The sequence below is a fragment of the Sinohyriopsis cumingii genome, chromosome 7 (assembly GCF_028554795.1).
Source record: "Sinohyriopsis cumingii isolate HCF-2022 chromosome 7, ASM2855479v2, whole genome shotgun sequence".
NCBI lineage: Eukaryota > Metazoa > Mollusca > Bivalvia > Unionida > Unionidae > Sinohyriopsis > Sinohyriopsis cumingii.
The window spans coordinates 112,838,392-112,866,051 of NC_142967.1; the positions used below are offsets into that span (position 1 = coordinate 112,838,392).

General features: G+C 37.8%; 1 protein-coding gene across 1 annotated transcript in view; it reads left to right on the forward strand.

The window, feature by feature from the left end:
* LOC149795947 (synaptogenesis protein syg-2-like) overlaps positions 1-27,660 on the forward strand; it is a 109,793-nt gene that overhangs the window by 59,342 nt on the left and 22,791 nt on the right. The window contains exons 6-7 of the mRNA XM_089964158.1: positions 2,799-3,030; positions 4,328-4,618. Coding sequence (XP_089820284.1) covers positions 2,799-3,030; positions 4,328-4,618 — 523 coding nt within the window. The remainder of the gene's footprint in view (positions 1-2,798; positions 3,031-4,327; positions 4,619-27,660) is intronic.

Sequence of the window (27,660 nt, forward strand, 5' to 3'; positions counted from 1 at the left end):
GTTCTTTGATTGGGTGGGATGATATCCGTCCTAGCGCTGTTTGTTCGCAGAAGCTAAGCCATAACTATTTAAATTCAACCCTGTATATCACGTTTGACTAACAAATGTTCATCGATGTACATTTGCAGTTACAAATCGATGCCTGCGTTTGACAACAGTGATTTTCCCGGAGTGAGAAGTAATTGACGGTGTCAAGCTTGTACAGGCGTATTGCAGTATCACGGAAAGCTTTAGATATATTCGCTAGCAGACCAACATATATACAGTGATACAAGCTAAGGTTGTCACCAGATTTAGATAATTGAATGCAAACTTAACTTAATGCTCTTTGGCTTAGTTATCCCAGAGATGCTCTCCCGGGAAAACAATGAATAGAAGGCATTGATCGGTGGCAACTGAGTGAACAAGCTGTAAATGAAAATGTCAGTTTTATCTCCTGCGGAAGCGCCACCGATACGACAAATGATTGTTAAGTGATCATTGCATCTAGATGCAGGATTGTTTATGAGTTGATCCAAGTTTAGAGTTGGAAAATGCAGGGAGTTAATGGACTGCAGCTGGCCCAGTCGGACTGTTATGTATATTTTGTTCTTTTTGGTGGGAATGGCACTTATTGTTGAACCTGATGCCGTTGAAATTTATTGCATGACCAAGTGTCCATCATACCAGTGCAGATTATGAAGCACAATTGAAATTCTTGTTTTATTGGGGTAAAGCGCAGTTTCAAAAACACACCACTGCACAGGCAATTTCATACCCATGTCACCCAGACTCAAATTATCTCATAATGCTATATGCGTCAAACGGTAGTGATTTCGACATTGTGTATATGCTAACTATTGCTATTTAATACAATCTTATCACATAGCAGGAACCAGACTCTTATCTGATCAATGGTTTTTGACGTTTATGGACACACTGCTCTAGTGTTGGACACACACAATACAATTTTGTTCAGATGCAGTTAAAAAATTAAACGTTACGCACAGACATTATCAATAGTAATAAAGCTCTCGAAGGGAGGGCACTTACTAGTAATCCCCCACCCCCATGGTACGCACTTGTGCTAAAACAGTAAAGTCATGGGGCGGGGTAAAAGGCGTTGACACAGATCGGTAACAGAAATCTCAAACTCTTATTTAACATTACTTTCCTTTATCATGTGTATTTAATTTAATTGTTTGTTAGTTTTTTAAATATTATTTATTCCATTACATGCGATTGTTATGTACCATTGTTTACTGGAATTGACCTTGTCCAGAACTGAGTTCAGTTTTATCTGACCTGATTGATATTTATATCTCCTTCGATGTTAACAACTTGTTTCCCTTCTTTTGTCTTTCTCAGAGTAAGAGTCATTAGGCTGAGTCACGGTCATACCTTGATTACGTGACAAGTATCAAGTGCCAATTGGTAACAAACTTTATTTTTTTCCAGAAGAATGAACTTTGGACCCTCAATCAGGAATATGTTTTGCGTCTTAATTAGTCTTATAGCTGATGATTTTGATAAAGGTTAGTCATTTTAATCCAACAGCTAGCACTAGAAGTTGTGTTATGTTGTGACCAGTTTGGGCTGAATTTTTATATTCTTCCAATTATTTAATTCAAGTGATTATTTTCCCTGGAAGTACAAATCGTCTCTGATATAAATCATGGACAAAGGCATTTACTGTAATTGATACGGAATTCAAAACTGGAATAATATTTTCTGTTATTCAACAAGAGACTGTTGACACATCTAAACTTCGTAGGTTTTTACAGACGTCATCGCCTTCCATCTTGAATTTCATCGGGATTGGAACCGAAATTCACTTGGAACTTTTCATTGATAGGACTTGTGTTTTTAATTCTCCGGTAATTTTTGGATTTAATTTGCAATACCGTAAGTTTTTCTTTTCTCATATTTTTCACTTTGTGTTCTAGGGAAATAAATTATTTGTTAAATTTTACAATGCTTGTTGTCTTCACTTTTTTCTGTTACTTATTTTAAGAACATAGAGTCATAAAACCTATTATTAAACGCAGGTGGGATACGTTCCATAACTTATATGCTGTACAGAAAATTAATGTGCATCATGTTATACAGTCTCGTTTTTGTACGTTACATATATGACCAACGTGGATACATTGTTCATATGTATGGTACCGACGTAGGTGTGCAACGGTTATGATTGTATGCTTGAATTCACATAGATGCATATTGAAAAGAACTCATGCTGCGACATATGGTCTGACTAAAATAAATATGGTCGATGCATATGTCAGTGTGTAATTTAAATGAAAGTTTAGAATCAGAACTATTTTCGTTTACATTTCTTGCACAAATATATGTTCATATAATAGCACATGGTAATAATCACATGAATTTATAAAGTTTTTCAAACTAAACTATGTAGGAATTTAACAGTCATTGGCTATGATTAATACAAATTGTCTTTTAATAAGTTCTGGAGGCGACTTCTGTTGTGAATGAGCTGTTCTTTATGTTCCAGGTATATTAAGTATCTTCCATTTCCTTAACCTATTCGCTTGGTAGCTTCAGAGTTTGCTTCCGTTTAAATGTAAGACTTCTAAATATTGACTATCGTTGCTTTAGCTCTTAGTTTCCTTTTCGGAAGTGTATATTATCGCATCTAATTTTTCGACGCAAATTGTTCCTCGTTAGTAAGAGGCAGCATTTTATCAAAATGCTAACGTTGAGTTATATTTCAGCAATATATTTTTACATGCAGCTTAGCATTATTCCTAGTTAATGGCATTAAAAATGAACATGTTGAATTGTATATTCTATTGCAGGATACATCTTTTGCAAATTATAGCTTGTACAATGCAACACTTATAGAGATGACTGTAGCAGAAGGAAGCTGTGCATTTCCAGAAAAGATCTTTACAAGCAGTCTTACGCTGTCTCGTTACACCACGTGGTCTGACAACAGCGACAAGACAGTCACGTTCTACTGTGGTATAGAATATTCGAATTCTTCGAGAAACATCTATTCTTCAGCAGCAAAAGGAATACGATTTGCAGGTTAAGTGTAATCCTTCTTGCAGCATGCCATGCTATTCAAAATTCAATGATCCTATGCTTTGACTGTATTTGCAGAACTTGGAAATACCGTGTCTATTTGGATTATACTTTAAGAGAGCAATAGGAAGGCTGTATTGCTGACCGTGTTCCAACAAAGATACAACAGCAATGCCACACTTTGTAAAACTTAATGACAAAATCATAAAATGTGAAGTTGCTTTATTAATAGTTGTCGTTGTTACTTACAGGGAGAGTGTGAATTAAAACATCGATCACTAAACGCCTTGTTGTAAATCTCGACAACGTTTTACACATATGAATATGTACAGTTATGGTCCAAAATGTTGTAAAGTTAGTGGCCATAAAGGCTTTGATGGTCGTGTAGTCATAGATTTCGACGTGCCCATGTAACGGATGCCTAGAATGATAACTGTTGAATAATTCAGAATACTTCAAGTGGCAGTTATGATTATTTCGACTCAGGGCCAGTTGGGGTACTTTTATTAATGAAACAACAACCATTTTACAATTAGATAAACCTTCTTTATTTCAGACTGAATGATCCATACCGCTAAAATATAATATGAATGTATTTTGAATATAAGCGATAAATGGTGTAGTATATACACATATACAGACAAATACGGTTCCTGAACGTGACTTTCTATGGTTATTATTGTCATCAATAAAAATACATATTTCATGGTTATATAGTTTGCATTCACGTTAGAGGCATTATTCCATTTACAGATCCACAATAATAAACGTAGAATACTGTTATAAACAAGAGATAATTTTCCTTTTACACAGTCCATCAAGTTTGTCAACAGTGCGCAATCCCAATGTGCAGAAACGTTTTTTAATAAACGTTCCCAATAGCAACCTCTGTTTGCATCTACTTAAGCATTGAACTTACAATCCCTTATATATATATATATATATATATATATATATATATATATATATATATATATATATACACAGAAATAATAATAACGGCGCTAATACAAAACAGTTTTCCAAAATTTGGGACAAAACAAGTTGCTAGTTAGAGTAAGAACAAATTTAAATCCACAAATAAAAGATCACACACATAAAAAGAAACTCTTGACTCTTGCATATCCGAATGTCGTAGACAAACGATGCATAAAGAATAGAAGAAAGCTAAAAAAGATAACTTTATCAACGGTCTTAAAACGGATAACCTACCTAACTACCTGCGCACATACCTACATATATTCAAATGAATTTGTTAAACTTTTAATAATGCTCTGTATGTCTTTCATTTCTTTGTCAGTTGGAGTTTCAAAGGTTGAATTTGGAAATAACGGTCAGTCATTGCGAAATGCATCTCATCTGAGTGTTACATCAGGGGAAAGAGTGACCTTGACTTGTGTTCCAGGTATCAGTCGACCTTACCCGACCATAGCATTACATATTGGCGGAGAGAAGAAGAGCTCAGAAACCAATAACACCTTTACCTTCATCCCTAGTAATAAGGATCATGACAAGGAGATCTTTTGCAGGGCATACAACGTTGATGCCAGAAAAGCAGTAGAATCTGAAAAATATAGACTTGACGTTAAAGGTAATATATTAATGTTTTGTATCAAAAGATGAAAGACATAGTTTCTTATCGAATAAATTGTCTTGAGTGAATATAGTATGTTTTGTACACTAACATTTGCAGAAACTTTGAGGATTTTCTGGTGCATGTCTAAGAGTGAGTCATTAATTTCTGCAAGCTGAACACTTTTCTAAAATGTTCAAATATGTAATATAATATAAAATGAAATACACAAAATATAAAAGACTAAAACATCTGGGTATGAGTTCTTGCAACTTGGCATCCACATAAAGATGTATGTATTTATTTTATTTTGAAAATGTAGAGCCTTTACTTTTTAAAACATATTCACCTGAATGGGGTTTTTATGTTTCTTTCTGCTATGAAAAAGATTGATTGGCATAATAGTTCATAATTTGGTTACTGAATTTGTCCCGTAAAAAATTGCACTAGAAATATTTATTCAAAAACAAGCTGACATCCACAAATTACACTTGCTTAATTTCATTTTTTTTATAACTTGAAGTATATGTATGAAAGCATGTAAGAAGTGAAAGAGGCCACATTAGCGTCAATGGGACTTAGAATTACAATACCCCTCCCCAGGGACACTTTGGCGTCAAAATTTATAGCGTCAATGGGAATTAACATTACAAGACACCCCTGGGCCACTATAGCGTCAAAGTTGATTTTGGGCCACTATAGCGTCAAAATAAAAGATTGAGTTTTGTATAGAGACAATAGGAATGGAACAGGTAGGATCACGTCACAGTACTGGCAACAATGTTGCAAATGGCTGATCTGAATACGCGCTACCTAGGTAGAGACAAATAGAGCAGAAACATATACATATATAACACATACATATATTGTTGAACATCATTCTATCACATATAATATAAAATTGACTGACAATTTTTAAGCAAGAGAAAATACATATTGTTTCGTGGCATACGAGTGGTCTTGAATATGGCCTTTAGGTTTTATCTATTTTCACCACTTCTTCCACCATCTCCTCACTTTCTCTATAATTCCTTTCTTCTTGTTCTTTTCATTGTCTGGCATCCAGTCAGGATGTCCCATCGATCAAAACCTTTCCTGCACCTTGATCCAGTTTTCATTTAGTCTGTCAATGTCCTCTTTTCTTTTTCTGTTTTCTTTGTTCTTTCTCTCCTTAGCCCAGGTATATTTTATCTTCTTCACCTCCTCTTGCAGCCCTTTCTCATAATTTCTTCTGCTTTCTTTAATAGGTCTAATCCCCACTTCACAAAAGACAACTCTGAAATTGACTATTTCTTGTACAAAGTGTCTCACTTTGATCACATCATCAAGGGCTTCCTTCAATGTTCCCACTCTAACATACTTAGGTTTAATAAAGTCTCTTAATTTCTCCACTTCCCCATGTCTTTCAGCAGATCTCTCGGTACTTTCAGACTTCTCACTTGACTTGTCAAAAAGTCTAGGCTGCCTTGATACCTCCATTCATGTGAAAGCCTTTCTATCACATAGACTGCCTCTATCATCCAATACTAACTGTCCTTTAATTCGATGAATTAACTGTGGGTGACATCACAGTACTGGGAAAAATGTTACAAGTGGCTGACCTGAATACGCGCTACCTAGGTAGAGACAAATAGAGTAGAAACATAGACATATATAACACATAAATATATACATATATGTATTCAATGTGTTGACTAGTAAACGCTTGGGTAGTCAGACTGATTGATTGATAATTTAATTAAAGACTTTGTCGCCCAACAAGGCATGCACGTATGGTTTATATCCAAAACGGACTATTTAATTGATCGTGGGGGAAGGAATTGTACCACATTTCCCAAGCATTTATGTGCTCAAAGAGCACTATTTAATTTAGCCATCAGGTCGTGGGACAAATTAAAGTCCCTAACGACCTGAATGTAAGGTTTTCATGAGTGGGAACGGACCCAACACACACTCATGTAAAAAGATAAAAAACGTGTCTGTTCTATTGAGCCAGGTGTCTACCAAAGCAGAATGTGACGCCCGTCGCGATTAGTCACGACTATGACGTAGCAGCAGAGAGGGTGAACAGACCATAAAATTCCGACAAAACAAATAAAACAAACAAATAAATCATCTCGTAGAAAGGTCAAGATTTTACAAATGAACTTTCCTTGAGATGTTTATTTTTGCAATGACCGATTGTGCTAATAAAACCTCAGTTCGAAATAGTAGCTGAAAAAATAAAGTACTCTACGTGTTTATTTATTTCTTGTTTATTTTTTTGACGACCAACGTTGGTAGGTACCCTCTCTGCTGCTATTAATTTACCACCATACCAAGTTTGATGAATATTTTTCAACTCGTTCTCGCTGTACTTTCTCCTCATCTGTTTCATCTTTATTTGTTTCATCTTTATTTGTTCTATGTTTCAAGTAATATTCAAGTTCTGATGGTGGTTTTTCTATTTTTGGATTTATGTTCTTTCTGTGTTTATAATATATCATCAAACTTCTGTATCGATCTCCGCCGCAATTTTTACAAATCTGATATAATCCTCTAACGCCGTTGTTACATCCAACACATCTTCGTGGACCAGCATGAGGATTTTTCGTTATAAGATAATTATGTTTCTTGCAATATTCTCCACGGCATTTTTTATTACAATTGTTAGTGGTTCCTTGACGTAACCACGCACAGTTGTTCATTATATTAATGATATCTATTTAATTCAATTTAATTTTATCATCACCCCTGTTACCCAAATATTTTATCAATACCCACACGATATCTTGTTCTTGGATCATGTAAATTTATTGTTATAAATCCATGCGGGGTAGCTCGCGCTCGTGAGAAGAAATTTTTGAATTTAATTATATCCATGTCACCACCACACCAAGTTTGATGAATATTTCGCAACGTGTGTGTGTCTACGCCATTAAACACAACTAAAATGTTGCAGTTGTCTCTGATCACCTTCGGAATTTGTGTATATCGTCGTGAATTTTCGAGATCAAACTTTTATTTTTCGGATCAACCAGATCTCGTACTGGCAAGTCAGAAGATAATCTGTCAAGGTTGAATGTATACTTAACAGGCCTAGTTTGGGATAATCTCTCAAACTCGTTCATATAATTAAAACAAATATTTAAATAAAGAAAATTATATATATATACAATGTCCCAATGCAGATGGTTGATGATCGGCTCAGTAAATCGATGCAACAAATCCTGTAGAAAGGAATTTTGTTGGATGCACTCACAAAACATACGACGAGGAAGTCTAGGACCAATACCATGTCTACGGTGTGGTATTGGAGTACGTGGAAAGACAAAATTATGTGGGAAGTGCGGCGGGAAACGGTTCAGAGAACTTAAAAGATATTATGACAAAAAAAATAATAGCGGTGAAAACGCTATAAAATCCGTGAAGGATTATATATCAAGATTTCAGACAAACAATGATTTAAACATATAATATTATTATAATGGAGCAAAATATATTTGTCCCACATCCTGTCATAACAAACTATGAATCAAATATTAATGGTGTCATCAGACACTGTAGGTTAAAAAAACCAGTTGGTAATGTTACTAATACTGGCTATCTAAGGTTCACAGTTGGAAAGAAAAGATATCATTGTCATCGTTTCATATACGAGTGTCACAAGGGTTTGATCAAAGACGGTCTTGTTATTGATCATATTGATGGAAATCCTCAAAACAATAATTTATCCAATTTACAAGCTATCTCTCACAGTGAGAATAATACACGTGGAAATACAGGAAGATATAAGACAATCGGAAAGAGGGTGGTAATTTCTACAAACATAGAAACCGGTAAAGAAATTATGTTTCAGTCTATGAACGCTGCTGCGACATATTTTGATATTAACTCGAGTGTGGTAAAATACGTCGCAGATAATATGACCAGATCTACTTTCTCGAAAAAATATAAACAGAAAATTACATTTCAGTATCAATATCTATCATCACCACATTATTAACTATCATCACCACATTATTAACTATCATCACCACATTGAATTAATTTTTTAATTTATGTCAGTAGGTCCTCCATACACTACTGAATTTTTGATTTAAGGGGAGATTACTTTGTAATATATAGTTTTCTTCGTAGATGGTTGGTTTTTTATGATCGTAATTAGTCAGTTTAACTAATTACATCGTAACTAATTACTCGTAGAAGTATTATTTATGTTTTTTAAATATTTTCCCATCATACAACACATGATCCGTAGGAAGCTGTGTGTGAAACAGAAACCGTTACTCATTGTAATTGACCTGCAGTTGTGTGTTCACTGAACTTACATTCTGGAAAGTTCTTTGACTGGTGCATTAATGCTACTGTTATTATTGATTTTCGGTCTGCTACAAATACAGAAACTATTATTCAGAAACTGTTATAAATACAGAAACTATTATTCAGAAACTGTTATTATTCAGAAACCGTTATTATTCAGAAACTGTTATAAATACAGAAACTGTTATAAATACAGAAACTGTTATTATCCAGAAACTGTTATAAATACAGAAACTGTTAAATACAGAAACCGTTATTATTCAGAAACCGCTGTTTAGTGTAAATATTGGTTCCTTAGCTATATATTAACTTCCGAAACATATGTTCGTAACAATGTTTGATAGCTCGATCAGTATGGTATTGGACTGTGGCGCTCGCGGTCCAGGATCGAATCCCCATGGCTGACAATTTGTCGGTGGTGCGCATAATTGCGATTTTTATAATAGTGGGGGGAACCGCAAGAACCCCTCCGCTCAGCAAATTCACAACCACAATATTGACTTGTGGTTGATACATATTTTCGTATCACCCACTGGATTAATTATTGTGGGTGTGATTTTGCTGAGCGTACATGTTTGTACTGTCCTTAGTTAAGTTATATGTTTGTACTTCATTCATAATCTGAGCTCGCTAATACACTCGATAGGGGCTCTTCATTCATTGTATATAACCATTTCATTGTATATATGTATGTCCTCTAAACTTGGTAGATTGCGGTGGCAAGCTACGAGTTTAATGAGGACTGTGCTGTCCTTAGTTAGTTATATGTTATATGTATATCCTCTAAACTTGGTAGATTGCGGTGGCAAGCTACGAGTTTAATGAGGACTGTGCTGTCCTTAGTTAGTTATATGTTATATGTATATCCTCTAAACTTGGTAGATTGCGGTGGCAAGCTACGAGTTTATGAGGGTTGTGCCGTCCTCCCTCTTGGGCCTCTAGACCGTTGTTTGGCGGGTTAGGGGCTCTCGTAGAGGGAATAATTTGCCTAATGAACTTGGTAGATTGCGGTGGCAAGCTACAAGTTCTTGGCTGTGCTGTCCCTGAAACATCCCGACGAACTCGCTAATACACTCGATAGGTGTTCTAGGGATATTTTTTTTATTTTAAAGATTTATATATTATATAATGAACCATGAAAATATCAATGATGTAATTGTCGCTATTAAAAAATTAAAAAAAGATGGAATTAATATATCTGATGAACTTAATCCTGAAAAAATAGTTTCTGACTTTGAGATTTTACAAGAACGTAAAACCATGGGGACACACACACTATCATCTGAATACAGGCTCATGAAACGGATTCAATCGGCAATGTTTCAGTCGCTAGCTACCGTAGAAGATGATCATGTGAAGGAGTTCGTTCCTCTCTCTGCCGCCGTAGAAAGAATTAAGTCGTTATTATCCCACGAGTATGAGGCAAAGAAAACGATTAGTACCCGTATAAGACTATTAAGAAAAATAATGTTAGATCGTGAAACGATCAAAAAGTAACTTCGTTACTGATGAAACGATCCAGAGTAACTTCGTTACTGATGAAACGATCCAAGGTAACCCCGTTACTGATGAAACGATCCAAGGTAACCTCGTTACTGATGATAATGAAAATGAAAGTTTTGGTAACTGGGGTCCATGTCAACGCTGACCACGTGTATTGGTAGTCAAAATCAAGAAAGTTCTAACCTTGTCAAATTTGTTCCTAATAAATTTTATTTATTATAAATTTTATTTTTACTGAGGATTTATTTTTTTTTTACTAAAATCAAGAAAAATGCACAAATTACTTGATTCTGACGGGGTAGTTGGTAGTCAAAATCAAAGAAAAATGCACGAATTACTTGATTTCTGACGGGGTAGTTGGTAGTCAAAATCAGGAAAATTGAGCAATTTCGTTGTATTTTAGTAAAAAAAAAATAAAAATCTCAGTAAATAAATAAATAAAATTTATTAGGAACAAATTTGACAAGGTTAGAACTTTCTTGATTTTGATGGGGTAGTTGGTAGTCAAAATCAAGTAGTTCGTGCATTTTTATGTTTCTGAGGGGGTAGTTGGTAGTCAAAATCAAGTAGTTCGTGCATTTTTATGTTTCTGAGGGGGTAGTTGGTAGTCAAAATCAAGTAATTTGTACAATTTCAGTAAAATTAATAAATATTATTTTTTTTTAAGTTGATCGAATTTGATTCTGATCTCTGTTACAAATGTTCTTCTAACTGTTAAGAAATCCTCGTGTGTAAAAACCTCCTCCACATGAAGATCTACGATAAAGTCTTTACGACTTTACATACAGATTTATTACAAGCTCTTCTTCACGTATGTCAATCAAGCGATTAAGGTGGTCTGTGAGTTTAAAATTGATTCGTGTTAACATATTATTGTGACACCGCAAATACACGGGATTAGTTGGTTCTTGCACGATTAAATTTCCAGGGGGAACTTGTGGTGTGAACGTGTACAGGATGTATCCTTGTTGAGCCTGATTTGATCTTCCGAGATCTATTTGATAGCTGCCATCGATTACGTCACAAACCAGATTGACCGCGACCGTCGATGTTATATTAACGATCCGCGGAGATACGTGTCTTCCGCCGCCATGTGGATCATTATCATGTCTGAGAACGGTTGGAGGTGATACTAGTTTTTTCCACGCATCGAGTATTTTAGGGAAGTTTTCGTCGATAAGATCGTTTAATAATTTTACTAGTTCTCTAGCATCAATCCCCGGTATTACAAATGTTGGTAATTGTTGTTCAGTTATTTTGTAATGATTGAGAAACCATGGTTTAGCTTTATAATTATCAATAATTTCATCACCGTATTTAACCATGTTCACAATGATAGTTTTATTAACGTATCTAATATCTGATATGACCTGATTTAGATGTTTTATCGTCTCAATGATTTTTTGTTTTACGTCATCGCTGTAGCTATCAGTAAAGAAATTTCGTAGTTTGTTGATTGATTGTTTAAATTCAAAAATAACAGGATCAGAATATGATTTAATAAATTCTTCATCTACGAGTGGATATACTCTAGCACCTGTACGAGCATTACGTAAATCATATATTATTATACGAATTTTTTCACCATCAGGAGTACTTGTAGAAACGTAAATGTCGTCCTCACTCCATGGAAATTTACCTCTATATTCAGGAACTGTCATAAATTTTGCTTCATCTGTGATAAAATCACCCCTCGTTGGTTCTGGTGGTCCTTCATACACCGGGGGAATTTCAGGCCATCCTAGCACGGATCTGATTGAAGATTGATAAATATCAACGGCATAATCAGGCGAGTTTATTTCAACCGTCGAGGACAACGTCGGCTCATGAACGTTTATTGATATTTTTGATTCCTTTCCCGTTATTGATTTTATTCTACGTGCAAATTCCTCACCGATCTCTTCAATCTGGTAACTGCCAGTTGGTATTCCAACAACAACCCAGTCAGGTGTTCCATCGGATTTGTTCTTGTTAGCAAATACAAGCGAATTATTTGCTGGTGTACCATGAAACGATTTTGATCTGATATTTGGCCAGCTGTAATATACCCGTAATTGAGCTAGTGCTATTTCTTTTACTGGAATTGCAGTAGGAAAATTAACACTAAATTCAGGATTAGTTGAACTTACCGAGATCATCGTTATCTTTGGCGGAGTTGTGTTGGTCACGATCTGCTGGAGTAATTCTGTCATTATTAATACTTGTATCTTTAATACCTTCATCGTATATTTTGGTCATCATTGAAAATTCGAAATCAGATATAATTCCATCACTGAGACTCGCTGATAACAACGAGGATAATTTCGAGTATGCTACCGTCACTGTATGTAATTTTATTTTGTAATCGGATAACTTTTCGTTCGTACAAGTACATATTTTTTTTGTGATGATACCAAGCACACCTGCAATAGTTGTTGCTGCTGAAATACAAACAGTTACAGCTACTGGTGCCATCGTTGTCAACGCTGATAATATTACACCGGTTCCAGCAACAACAGCGGATACTGAATAAACAATCACATCAACGATAACCAATCGTCGTCGATATTTTTTTACTTTTACTGTATATTGATCGACTTGATCTTTTAGCGCAGCCTGCCATTCACGTGCTTGATTGTATCTGTATTGTGCACCGTCCATATATATTTTTATGCAGTAAACAATTGAGGTGTTTCAGCTACAAATTCCAAACACCACCAGTAAGATGTTGCGGTTAATGTCTTATCATCTACTTCCAGGATAAATACTTCTTCGATTCCGCTATTTAATATAACAGATACAACCCCGGAAAACCTGTCTGTGGAATGACGCCATGGAAACGTTGTAAATATTTCAAATTTTGCAGCACTAAACACAGATAGCCTGTACACGCCAGTGACTGTTGCGGTATATTTGATATTTTTATTTTGCTGCGACCATGTTGCAAATCCCGATGATACCGTGCATACGATGTTTGTGATATGCCCGGGAGTTATTTCAGCTGGAATTTTAATCAGATTGGTTTTATTGATAATCTCAGGAATTCCCGCTACGATGTCTAGTTGTGTTCGTTTGATCGTGTCTAGGTTACTTTTGATATCAGAAAGTTTCATGTCAATGACGGAAGGATTTCCAAAGAACTTATTTATGGCATCATCGGTTTTTTGAAAATTTCTTCGAAGCCTTGTAAACGCGCCCGTGTGAACGTCATACTCGGCCCGTAGCGTGGATAATTTACCGTCTACGGTGCCATAGTTGACATCAACGTATTTTTTTGTTGCTGCGTCTTCGTCAGATGTTGGATCTTTTAAAACTACTATTTTGTTTCCGTTCATGCTGAGTTCACCCATCATTGTGTCACCGGTGTTTCTCACGCGATTAGCAACACTTTTTACAATTTCATCTCTGATGGTTTTAAGTGACATACTTGAATCTCTGATTTTTCCGCTATCAGTAAACACGGGAATATTATCCGTAACTGCACCGAGTACTCGCCGGACTATATCATTCCATCTGATATTGCTGGTTTTTAGTTTACCATATCGATCTTGAAAAATAACAACTTCATCTGGGTCAACTCCAGCAAGGTTCATAATATCAGCGAGGTCATCTTTAGTCGCATACTTTGACAGATCAACGTCGGATTTTATTTTCTTACCAGTAGAAGATCTTCCGTAAATGTCAACCATTATAATAAGATCCGTTGTTTAAAATGCTTTACGCGCAACATATCGGTTGCTTGTATAATCGTGCACGACTTTATGTGGCGGCTTGGATGATTTTGATATTGCGTCGAGTACATTAATTACTTCACGGCCGCATATTGGCGGATCTGTCATTGTTTGTGTGGGTAGCGTTGAATACCAAACTTTATAACCGCTAGTTGTTGCGTGGAGTGGTGCGACATACTTGATAAATTCAACAGGTGGAGCTAACCCGTACGAGTCAAAATAAACAATTCCACGCGGATCAATCGCGTATGATACCCAATGAGTACCAGGTCCGGAACGTTTGTCGAGATTAATAATACCTGTTTCTAGTTTGTTTGGTTGTTTCGGTAATTGATCTCGCATAAAAACACCTCTAAAGGCGGATATTTTTAATTTTTTTAGCAGCATCAAGTAAATCAAAATTTGATGATGGAACATTTAACGAAATGACCCTGGAAGCCTTAGGCCTCTCCCCCAACGAGATCCCGGTAATCTTAGACCGCGCCCCTTTTTTTTGTATCCCCGCCCTGTTGCTTTCTTTAGTGCCATTCCAGCGGCTGTTCCAACAGCACCTAACGCGGCCGCTTTTGCTACAGCTGGAGCAGCTGCAGCTATTAATGCCGGAATGGCCGCAAGAAGTGGAAATATACCACCCGTTTTAACCATGTCTTTGATGGCGCTCGAGGAGAGATGGAATTGAACTCCAGTTTTTGATTCTAGGGCTTTATTGAAATGTTTAATCTGATTATTTGTCAGCGATAATTTGTTTGGACCACCACCAATTTGATCTCGTTTTAGTGATATTTTAGTTCCGCATTTGTTGGCGGTTTTTGATTGAAGCTTTTTTACCTGACCCGGGGTCAGAGTAACATTAACATGACCATACGACATTTTTATATAAAATATATTTTTCTAAATAACACGATTAAAGATTTTCCACCGGTGCATCAACGACCCTCATTCGACCACTACCACCTTCAAGTAGCATGGCCTTGTCGCTAAGTATGACCGCGATCGCTCTGTAGGCACCACCAGCTGGTGGGTTAGTAACATGAGCTCGAAAGTGTATATCAACAACAGATTGTTTGGATAAATCAAGATGTTCTAATGAAAAATAATAAATCGGATATAGACCTGTAAAATCTAATTGTGATATTTGCAACCCGGTATCTATATTTTGATCACGTCCCATGAATGACATTAAACGATGATATGCGCGCGCTACATGATTCTGTGCATAATTTAGTTGTATATCCTCGGATGGTTCTTGATGTCCATTTATCCGTAAAGAAACTTCACTAACTCCAAGGTTATCAAATATCATATGTGATTGTTCTTGATCATTTATCCGGTTAATATTTTGCAATGCAATAAAAATATGTCGTGGTGCAGAAACACCCTGTTGTGATGCTATATGCCATGTAAATAAACCATTAATATTGCTTTGAGCAGCATCTGTGGTTACTGTTAACCATGGTAGCAATGATTTACCCCCTTGATCCATAAAAGATAGTAATTTTTGTTCCTCAGTAATAGATGGAGTCATTACTGGCATCCATAGTGAAAGTTTTGATATATTTACTTTACCAGCATCAGCAACACCAACACCTCGCCAGATTGCATCATTATCATCACCTTTTCTTACGAGCACAATTGTGTGTTTAGCTCCAAAGATGACCTTTCTAACATTTCTGCAAAATCCAAAGATGTGAGATAATGGAATTGCACATGAAAAATTTCTATCATTTCCTGACAACGCTGCTCGGCGTGTTGCAAATCCCAAGTTGAAAGTCGCGCTATCACCTTTTACAATATCAAAAGCAGCAGCTGGTCTGGCTGCGTATTCAGGACCATCAGCAACCGGTTGTGGATCAGATGCAGTACCTACTGGTGTTCGTATTTTAGCATACCTGATATGATCAGCGTTGTCAGTAATATCCTTAGCAAACATCATTGTTGGACCAGCTGATCTTGTGAAGTCGTCAGAATATCTCGCCAGACCAATTATTGTCGTAGCAACATCAACATCCTTCTGAATTGATTCAATATTTTTTCCATCAATCATGTATGTGGCGCTATCAAACAGTGCCATAATTCCGTTGTTGACAAAACCAACACGCAAATTAGCAGCATATGGCGTATTAGCTACAACATTCGTTACAAGTCTACCTTCTACTTCAATAAACGCCTCAGCGGGCAAGAAATATCTACTTGTATCATGAACCTGTAATTCGATTCTCCCCCGCTGATTTGGTAGTCTTGCGTCATAGGAATAAAATTGATAATCACGTACTGACTCGTACTTAAGGACAGGTGCCTCCATATCAAATGCTGGGTCTGATTCGCGCCTGAACATTTGTATTATAGTTACCATTTTTCCAAATGATGATCATCGTCGACGAAGACCACTTCCTGCTATTAAATTTGATGTTATATTTTTTTCTGCTTCTTCAGATATCGCCGCTAGTTTTTGATTTGCAGCCTGATTTATTATTTTACTGACATCTGCAGGCATCACCTCAGTACTTGCCAGTTTCACCGGTGGTTGTTGTTTTCGTCGCAATAATCGTGCTAGTCTTTCTTTGATCGCCGAGAACGCCTTACCAGCAACATTGACAATTGCACCAGGAGCTTTATCACGAACAATATCAATAGCCTTCATCGATAATTGTTTTGCAACAGGTGCTACTTTGGGAGCTATCCTCGTGAATAATCCTCGAATGACATCACCAAGTCCATTTCCGTAAATTGCTTCATAGATTGGTAATCGTGAGTTTACCGCTCTAACCTGTGTGGGTTTACGATGATTATCATGCACGATCATCTTATTTTATTTACCATTTATCTAACAACTAGTCATCAACGAGTTCATCAATAAGTTCTCGGTAAACGCCAATATCCATGATGCCACCTTGAAATAGTCGCCGACAAATATCAGCTGCTTCATTGGTTATTTCTGGTGAATTATTTCCAGCACGTTTTCCTCCTATGAGAACTTCTAACCGTGACACGTCATTGATGATATTATCAGGACATAAACCAGATCCTGTTTTAGGTTCATCTTGGGGTGGTGGTTGCATTACCGGAGTAAGTACTTCAGTGGTGTCCGGGGGTGAACCTTCTCGAAATCCATGCGGTGAACCTGTCGGTGTAAATGTCATTTTCGGTGCAGGAATTTTCTTCGAGGAGGGTGATTTAAGTGACTTTTTAACCTTTTTAATTTCCGACATCAACCTTTGTTGTGGCGAAGAAGATTGTTGTTGTTCTATTTGTTGCAGAGGTGGAGGAAGCTGATACTGGGAGGACTCTCCTTGTTCTAGTTGTTTCCGTCTCCCTCTAAGTCTTTTTACTTCTTCTTTAAGTCTTTCAAATTCTTGACCTCTAGCTTGTTTTTTATTGTAATATACGCGATATATCCATTTAATGAAATTATCATCATTTGTTTTTTCATGACCGGGTTTTAAAATACTATATTTATTAGATATATTTTTTGATATCATCTCAGGTAATCTCTCTCTTTCAGTGTTTCTAATTTCCTCAACAACTCCTTCGTTAAATCTTGCAATTAATCTTAAGCTCTCTTCTGCTGTTTTGGGTTCAGATGCAAGTTTTTTTCTCACATCGGCGACTTCAGCACGAAGTTCTTCAATACCTTCAAGTATTTCCTCATCAACAGGTGGAGGCTGAGCTGCGGCTATGTCAGTTGGAAGGTCTCGTAAAATCTTTTTTGTTTGTTTGGTTCTTCTTGCTGTTTTTTCAGCCTGCACTGCAGTTTGTTCTAATACCGGAAAAATACCCTTTTTCCTCTTCTCATCTTCCTCCGCAATATCTCCCCATATAGTTTTTTCAACAGCCGATGCAGCTTTCTTAGTAGCTACAGTGACGGGTTTAAATAGTTTTTTAGTGTCTTCTTCGTACTCAACTTTTGATTCTTGCTGCGCTTGCAGATTTTTTCTAAATGAGTCTCTGACAGGAAGAAATTTTTTAATTGCTTCTAATCGTTCTCGAGCTGTTCTTGCAGTATGAGATTCTGGATGTACCATTTTTATTATAACATAATAATTTAATTAATATCAGCAGAAGAGGAGCAGCAGAGAGGGGCGATGATAAAATTAAATTTAATTAAATAGATATCATTAATATAATGAACAACTGTGCGTGGCTGCGTCAAGGAACCACTAACAATTGTAATAAAAAATGCCGTGGAGAATATTGCAAGAAACATAATTATCTTATAAAGAAAAATCCTCATGCTGGTCCACGAAGATGTGTTGGATGTAACAACGGCGTTAGAGGATTATATCAGATTTGTAAAAATTGCGGCGGAGATCGATACAGAAGTTTGATGATATAGTATAAACACAGAAAGAACATAAATCCAAAAATAGAAAAACCACCATCAGAACTTGAATATTACTTGAAACAGAGAACAAATAAAGATGAAACAAATAAAGATGAAACAGATGAGGAGAAAGTACAGCGAGAACGAGTTGAAAAATATTCATCAAACTTGGTATGGTGGTAAATTAATAGCAGCAGAGAGGGTACCTACCAACGTTGGTCGTCAAAAAAATAAACAAGAAATAAATAAACACGTAGAGTACTTTATTTTTTCAGCTACTATTTCGAACTGAGGTTTTATTAGCACAATCGGTCATTGCAAAAATAAACATCTCAAGGAAAGTTCATTTGTAAAATCTTGACCTTTCTACGAGATGATTTATTTGTTTGTTTTATTTGTTTTGTCGGAATTTTATGGTCTGTTCACCCTCTCTGCTGCTGACGTCGCATCGGGTCACCTGAATTTTGACGGGTTGAAATTGTTCCACATCTCCGTCATAATACGAATGTCAGAGAGAGGCAAGGAAGCCAGGGACCCTGCAGAAGGCGCAAGCGTACAGAGCCCTGAAACTCCAGCCCGTACTTAATCGAATCTAGTCCAGTTATTTTTAATGGACAATAATAAACTACCGATAATGTTTAAGCCACCTGTGCAATTAATCAAATCGAATAAGTCAATAAATTTCTTTATGATTCATTAATTAATTTTGAATTTTGTGTAGAGAGTGCACTTCAATTCTCTAAAATTTACCAATGAGTTATGTCAGAATGACACAATAATGTTTAATAGCACGCATATAAAATAACTAAAGTAAAGCATGTTTGATGGTGGTATCGAAAATATCAAATTAGTATCATAGATAAAGATGTAATCAAAACAAGTTTCATAGCCATTCAGGCGCTTTCAGTAGTATACGGGGCCTTTTCATACCCGAATATCTGGCTAAGATCTTATTTGGTCTTGGGCTGTACATCTGGGCTGCATTTCTGGGTCGGCTCTATTCCACCGTCTCCCAGGTGGCTTATCCCAGTTTCTGTAGAGTGACGTCTTCCAGTCTGACCATGGGAATTCTCGCAGGCCCTTCCTTACAGCTATCTCTCGACCCAATTCTTTATTCGGTCGAATCTTCCTACAGCTCACGTGGTATGGCCTCCAGTTAAATTGATCAAAGTGGCTCCCCTAAGTTTAAGTTAGTGGTGTTCCAACCGATAATTGGACGTAAAATGCTTGCTTTATTCTGTTGAGGTGGGTTGGTTAGGTTTCTGCTGCGTGCTATGCTATCCACAGCATTCTAAAGTCCTTGCAGGGCTGGTGTCATTCTTTCCATAACCTTTAGTAGGTCACTGACTGCAAGTAGGAGCACGTTTGTCCTGCTTCTTGCTTCCACCCTTTGTTCTGTTTTACCTCTTCGAGGATAGCACAATGTGCTCCAGCCGATGTATCTATCCTAAATGAATCGTTCATCAGGCTTACTTAACAGTGAATTAAGGTTGCATGCCCCCTAGAGCATGCGCGACCATTTAGTAACATCATACAAGGGTTAAATAATTATTCGTGGGGGTGGTATGGTGCCTTTACAATAACTGGACATATTATATACTATCACAGAGAGAGAAGAAAATAACCCAATATATACTGTCCATATAGAAGTTAAGAAAAAACACATTCACATAGGTACGAGCAGACAGCAACACACATACAAACACACAAACGTACGCGCACGCATACAAACACACACACACACACATAAACGTACGATGGCAGACAAATACACATACACATACACACAAACGTGCGCGAATGCATACAAACACAAATACAGACACAAGTACACAGAGAAGAAAAGAAAAAACCCATTATATACTATCCACATACGTACGCGAACGCATAAAAACAATATCTGCTATCCACACAAAGGAGAGAAAAAAAACATTATCTACTATCTTCACGGAAGGGAAGAGATAACCCCAGTATCTACTATCCACGCAGAAGGGAAGACCCTCCTTCCAGTATTTATTATCCTCAAAGAAGGGAAGAAAATAACCCATTATATAATCTTCACATAGTGTAGAAACAATTTTTTTTCTGTGATGATAAAAAACAAGCATACAAACAAACGTATGTGAACGCATACAAACACATAAATACACACCAAGAAACGTACAAGATTGCATACATATGCAAACAGTACACAACAACAAACGAGCGAATACGTAGCTCGCATACAAACGCACAAATATACACAAAAACAAACGTACTAGCACGCATAAAAACGCACAAATACACCCCCCGCACACAAATATGCACACAAACAAACGTACGAGCACGCATACACACAAATATAAACACCAACAAACGTACGAACTCGCATGCATACACACAAATACACACACAAACCAAGAAACGTATGCGCACGTATAAAAACACAAATATACACAAAAAGAAACTTACGAACACGCATACAAACACACAAATATAAACACATCAACAAATATACGAGCTCGCATATATATGCACACAAATGCACACACAAACGAACATATGCGTACGCATAAAAACATGCAAATATACACACAAACAAACGTACGAGCACGCATACAAACACACAAATATAAAACCACCAACAAACGTACGAGCTCGCATACATATACACAAGCACAAAAATACACATACCACAAACGTACGCGCACGCACACAAACACACAAATACACATACACAAAGTAAAGTACTTTGATGGACTATCAAGTATCGCACCAGTCAAGCCAAGCGGTGAACATTAGGATATTGAAAGAAGATTTGCAGTCTGGAGAGGAACAAGCTTTAAAAGTGACCACCTACCAACCTCACAAGATTGTACGTTTAGCCACTTACCAAATCGTCAGTCGGCCTTTGAAAAAAACTGTATAAAATCGGGTACCAGAAGCTAGTGTGATTTCCCAATCTCTTCACTTTACCGTACGGACAAACTGGTATACAAAAATGGTTCCAAGATGGTAACCACAAACAAGTAGGATGATTTCGACACAGCAAGAATCGAGTGTGAGACCACTGAGAACTCCAAGTTCAAACCGTATCATTTTCTTCTTGCCTGACTATTGTAATTGTGCCAAGCTATTGGAAACGTTTCAAAAATAGTCCACAGATAGGGAAGGATTACCTACTTCGAATGCTTTAGCTAGAACAGGGTTTTTCTATTGGGATATGAGACTGGATTGGGATACGAAGTACAGTGTTTCTGTTGTGGCCTGAGGTTGCGTATGGATCGATGTATCTATAAGGATTCCGCTATTCTGGAACATACTCGATGGTCTCCGCACTATCCTTACCTTTATATGGTCTTACACGCATTACACTACGATACTGGTGTGATGGTACTGTAGGGAAGGTAGTACCGTTGTTCAGGAAGAAGAAAAGGAAGACTTACAAAGTTAGGCATAAAAAGAAGCTCAAGATTTCATTTGAAAGTGTTGAAATTGTGGGGCCTTCAACAACTATCTACTGTATATCATGATTAAAATAAGTTCGGAAATTCCAGACGCAAAAAGCGCTGAAACAGAATTACAAAGGCTGTTTAAATTTACCATGGTATGTGTGGGATCAACCAGCGGACATCACACCTTTACGAGAATCCTTTCGTGAACGTGTGTTAGATGTATCAATAAATACTGTTTGCATAAGGATAGACTATAGGGTGAAAGTACCTCAGAAGAAACTATAACTTTTTGTTTATCAAAATTCATCCATCGAAGAAAAAGAAACTCGAATAAAATTAAGGGGCATTCAGAGGTTATAGGCACTGGCTGACATTGTCATGGGTAATTTACAAGAGTACATTCATGCTTACCCTGTGGATTTGAGAGAATACATTTACCGAGAATTGGTCAAAATGCAAGTTCAACGCAAAGAACAATTGCATCCTTTACGTCACCGATGTTTAAACCACTGGAACCTTAATTCTATAGGAGGACTGATTCTGATGAAAGTGTTCCAGTGGTCAGACCTTGATCAATTAGCCGTGGTCTTGAAAGACTGGTTTGTTACTTATTTTATTTACTACAAGGTAGACTTACTGCAATGAATTCCAGAAGAAGAGTTAGATAGTTACCAAAATCTTTTACACAATCCAATTTTAGTTCAAGATGAAACTTCTGAACGGTGTGTGATGTGCAAGTTAATGACTAAATAATTTAGATTTGCCACTGGAGTACTATAGTCTTTGTGCAGAAAGTACACTTATTTCCTCCGACAAAAAGGTGATATAACATCTGGCAACCATGCAACGACATTTATCAGTTGTGATAGAACAGATTCCGAGGAAGGAAATCAATTACAGTATTCAAACTGCGGAGGATTACCAACACTTATGACGAGAACTGTGTCCATTGAATTGAGGTCGACGTGTGGTGTGTGTCTTTGTGACTTCCTTTTTGGGATTTCGTTTATCAGGCGATTCCTTGTGGACTCTTTACGAACTGTAATGTGAGGTACCGCGAAAGAAAACATGAAAGTGGTACCTTTAAATGTACACGGGAGACTCATTCTACCTAAAGCTTTGCGCTTCATCTGGGTATTTTTCTACCTCTACGGAAAAACAAGATTCGTCACCTTATAGGCACCTAAGATGTTTGCTACGATGAGAGTGTAGCTTGTGACTTACACTCTCACTGGAATGTTGAACTGGAAATGTTTGGGCCTCGAGACTTGGATAAAAGAAGTGTCTTGCTATGCCCAAGATTTGTGATAGCGTTCAGTGAAAAAGGTAACTTTTAAACCTGTGTTAACTGTCGTGCCCGAAGAAGATCCCGTCACCGAGGAAAACCACTCCCTTCAGGACAGGACTGTTATCGACATTCTCTAAAGGCCATTCAGAGAGAACACGTGTCTGACTGTACCAAGTGTAGAGACTGTAAGGACATTACACACTGTCCTTAGGGCACCACACCTTCGTCAAAACAGATGTTCTACAGACCCTTGTTTATATTCCACATTTATCGTTGTGATGTGTATTTTATCCATCTACTTAACCATCTGGCTTTTATGTATTTTAGTTGTTAATTTTTAACTTGCAATAAACGTGTCCTGAACAAAAACATCCTGTCTTGTCTGTCTTCGTGTCACAAGTGACATTCCCTGCACTACTATGGCTACTTGTTCTGTTTCTGCTCCCTCTTTCTCTACTTTTAAAGTCATGGACGAAAACTTAGTTCGTGCTAGTTGGGAGGACTTAGATCTTTGCACTCTCTTTAACATGTTAATTGCCGGATCAAGAGGTTCAGGCAAAACTGAATTTGTTAAACGTTTCATTGAACATAAATATCTTTTGATCGATCGCCCATCTCAACGGATCGTGTGATGTTACAAAGAGTGACAATCGCGATACAGCCTCCTACGAGAAAGTCTAGGCGATTCCATCGTGTTTGCGGAAGGCACTCCTATCAAAGACGATGGGATCGTGTCAGACCCCAGTCAAACCCATCTGGTCATCTTCGACAACATGTTAGGAAAAGACCAAAAAGAAATTGAAATATAGTTTACGCGCTAAGGGCATCAACGTAATGACAGTGTCATTTACATCACTCAAAATTGGTTTCAACAAAGTAATGCCCATCGAATCCTCAGTCTCAATGCTCAATACGTGGTCTTGTTTAAAAGCCCTAAAGAAAAACACAAGTGTAAGTCTTAGCCAACCAGTTAGGAACGCCTTGGTTGACTCATACGTACGACGATGCCACTCAAACCCAGCACGCCTATTTACTCGTGGATTTAAAACCAACTCACCCCTACCCCGATTATTTGCGATTTCCTACCCATCTGTTTCACCACTGGTGACAAGACGGAGGGCCTGTCATTTACACGTCCCTGTCAACTTAACAAAAAAGTCTATAAAACCACGGATACTTTGAGTCTGTCTCACACATCGTCAGCATGACGTATCTTCAGTAGCATCTACCCGACAATTTGATTCGTGCCTTGTGCTGCATCAGTCGCAAAAAAAAAAAAAATGCACAAATACTTGCTCGTGTCTTAGAAGTCGGTCTCGGAGAAGTCTTACGATGGTTTACGGCGACAGCACGCCAATTACTTCAAGGCATCATTCACATTCGCCATCAAACCAAACGTTTTACTGAGAGAAACAATGTAGCCTTGACGCAACTGGCCGATCCTCGCATCGACTCTCAAACCAAAAAGTAAATCATTTTGAATTTTGAAGGTAGCGGTTCCCTAGGAGGTGTTATAATTTGCTCCCTCTTAAAATGGGATCCTAACTCTCCTCCCAATGTCCTCCCCAAGAAGAAAGCCACTCCCTGGCCCAAAGGTATGAAGAAGAAGAAGAAAAAGAGCAGTGGTATCAAGACCAGGTTACAGCCACATAAAAAGAAAAGTCGCTTGAAAACGGGTTCCACTCGCAAGACATGTACTGCGTCCAAGACGCAACCTTACCACGACCTGCAGTTACGATAAAGGCATATTCAGTAGCCTCAGCCTCGTACACATCTCCGTTGCTGATGGTGCCAGACAACCCTGACTTGACACGCATCTTTTCTAAAACTTCTCCAGCGGTGGCACCCTCCTCCTCTTTAGCTGCAGTGGCAGCTGCAGAAAAAGCACGTGCCCCCAAAATCAAAGTCCAAGAGAGATCGGGCATGCTAAAGAGTTTACTGGATTTATCCAAGCGAAATCTGTCCCGATTGAGTCCGGTGCGAACCCCTTTACGACGTGTGATGCCTGCCATGACAATGATACGATGTAAGGACAATCAGTGGCGAAGCATTCCAGTATAAAATTACCTGGGCAAACGATTGGGCCAGTGTTTTATGCTCCTGAACGCCACAAAGATGTCCTATCTAAGAAGTGCACACCATCTCCGTTCTCCTGTCCAAAAAAGAAAAATAAAAATAAAAGGACCGTCTCGTCATCAGAACAAACGCTTATCAAAGCATCAATGTCACCCCCTGAAAAGATACACTTGTCTAAAGAAAAAGAGGAGAAACCAAAGGGGAAGATTGTTTCGACAATATGATTTCGTCTAAACGACGTGTTTCGAACCCTTTGACCTACTCCAAAAGTACACAAAATTGGGATAAAAGGGCGAATATTGAGCCATGGAATTCTTTGTATTTTATGCTTCTGAATACACAAAGATGTCCCCTCAAAGAAGTGCACACTGTCACCATCGCCGTTCTCTTGTTCAAAAAGCAAAAGGAGAAAGAAAAAGCCAGTCTCGTCATCCGAAAATGCTCTTAGCCAAAGATCAACGTCTACTCCAGAAAAGACACACACGTCTAAAGAAAAAGAAAGATGAGCAACCAAAGTGGTGGATTGTTTGACAATATAGGAAAAAATAGTCGTTTTTTGATAAAACGATAGTCCAAACAAAGATAACAGGGTGTGTGCCAAGTCATCTACGTCAGTGTATTTTTGTGTAAGCCACGGAACCAACACAGATGTCAATCTCCAGAAGCCATTCCTCTTCTACCTATAAAGGAAAGAAGAGGTAAGGACTACCTCCTCGTTTACCCAAACATTTTGACGTGTTGTCCGTCCTTCCAAAGCCCCTCCACTCATGCGAAAATAAATGATTCAAACTGCCTCCAAAGACATCATCGATACCGCGTGCGAATATTGTATGAATGTCTTGAAAGGCTCAATACCTTTTTCTCCACATCACAAAGAATGCTTAGGCAAACATCGACACGTTCTTCGCCAAATGGTCCAAAAGGAAAATAACCATCCTTCAAAAGAACAAGATGGTGGTGCACCGCGGATGATTTGTGCACTTGTTGTTAAACCCTTGGTGGCTAGAGTATTGGGACCCCTAATTACAGGACTCATGACTTCAGCTGCTTCTCAAGGAACACGTCAATAATAAAAAGGATCCATTAGATAAAAGGAGGATTCTGGAGTAAAAAGATCTCAGACGTGACCAGTGAAATCAGATGGAAGGACGAAAACTGGTTTTAGTACCTTACAAACGAGAAATGGAATACCACCGTTGGCAAGAACAACGGACCCCGCATTTACATCAAAATCCTCATTTGACCGAGATGTACAAGTTACAACACAAATTTTAATCGTTGATGGATCGCAGCGATTTGTCAGAAACGGAAAACACGCAACGCTACGGTCAAATGTTACAACGACTGCAACTCTTTCACCAGAAAGCAAAAGACGAAACAGCTCTACCAACTCTGACAGGTTTTAAGACCATGAAGAAAAATCCATCACCACCGCTACCACCAGCGGTCAAGACATACGCAGCCCCACGGATGCCCTCTTGAAGAAGAGACACCAGAAGACTTTCAAACACCGTCAGCGGCTCCCATCCCTAGTAAGATTTCAGCGTCTTTGTTAACTCATTCCCTCACACCCCAACTAGACAAAATTAAAACTTGGGATAAAAAGACGATGTCATCAACTCCTTCGACAGAAGTCAAAAAGAAAGAAGGGAAACCAGAAGTGAAAAAAGAAAAGAAGACAGAAGCCACCCATTACCACTATGAGCACCACCACCACCACTACCCTCAACTTCCACTCCCCTGGCACATCGGACACGCAATTCCGTTTCCAAACTACCCATCGTCCCATCCAGAGTAGCATCAGTGATGAGTGGGTGTCTTATTAAAAAAATAGATAAGGTGTTAGTCAGCATTTACTACGATCTGTCCCATCCTGCGTGATACGGAGGAGTTCAGAAATGGTATTGTGCTGCCAAAACCCGACTGAAAAGTCTCCGTTTACCTCAAGTGCAACGATGGTTAGCAGATCAAGCCACTTACACCTTTTAAAAAAAAAAATTGGACGAAAAGTTTCCAGAAGTCGCACACGATTGGAGTGCAACAATCATCAATGGCAAGCCGATTTAGCCGATGTCTCTCATTTTGCCGCCTACAGTCGTGATTACAAATATTTGTTTTGTGCCATCAGCGTCTTTTCCGAATTTGCCTTTGTCGTGCCATTAACTTACAAATCGAGCAGTGAGTTAGTGCGAGCTCAAAAAACTGGTGTTGAAACAAAGCGGTTGTCACCCTCTGCGATGACAAATCAACATAGGCACATACTTTCTGAACCAAGATTTCCAAGAAGAATTACAGAATCCCAAAACCAAAGCCAGCATCGTGTAAGGTTTGCAACGCACCTTGAAAGAACGTATGTGGATATATATTCTCAAGTACATCGACTTCTTACGGCACTTGGTCCAAACGTACAGCCAATCTTATCATCG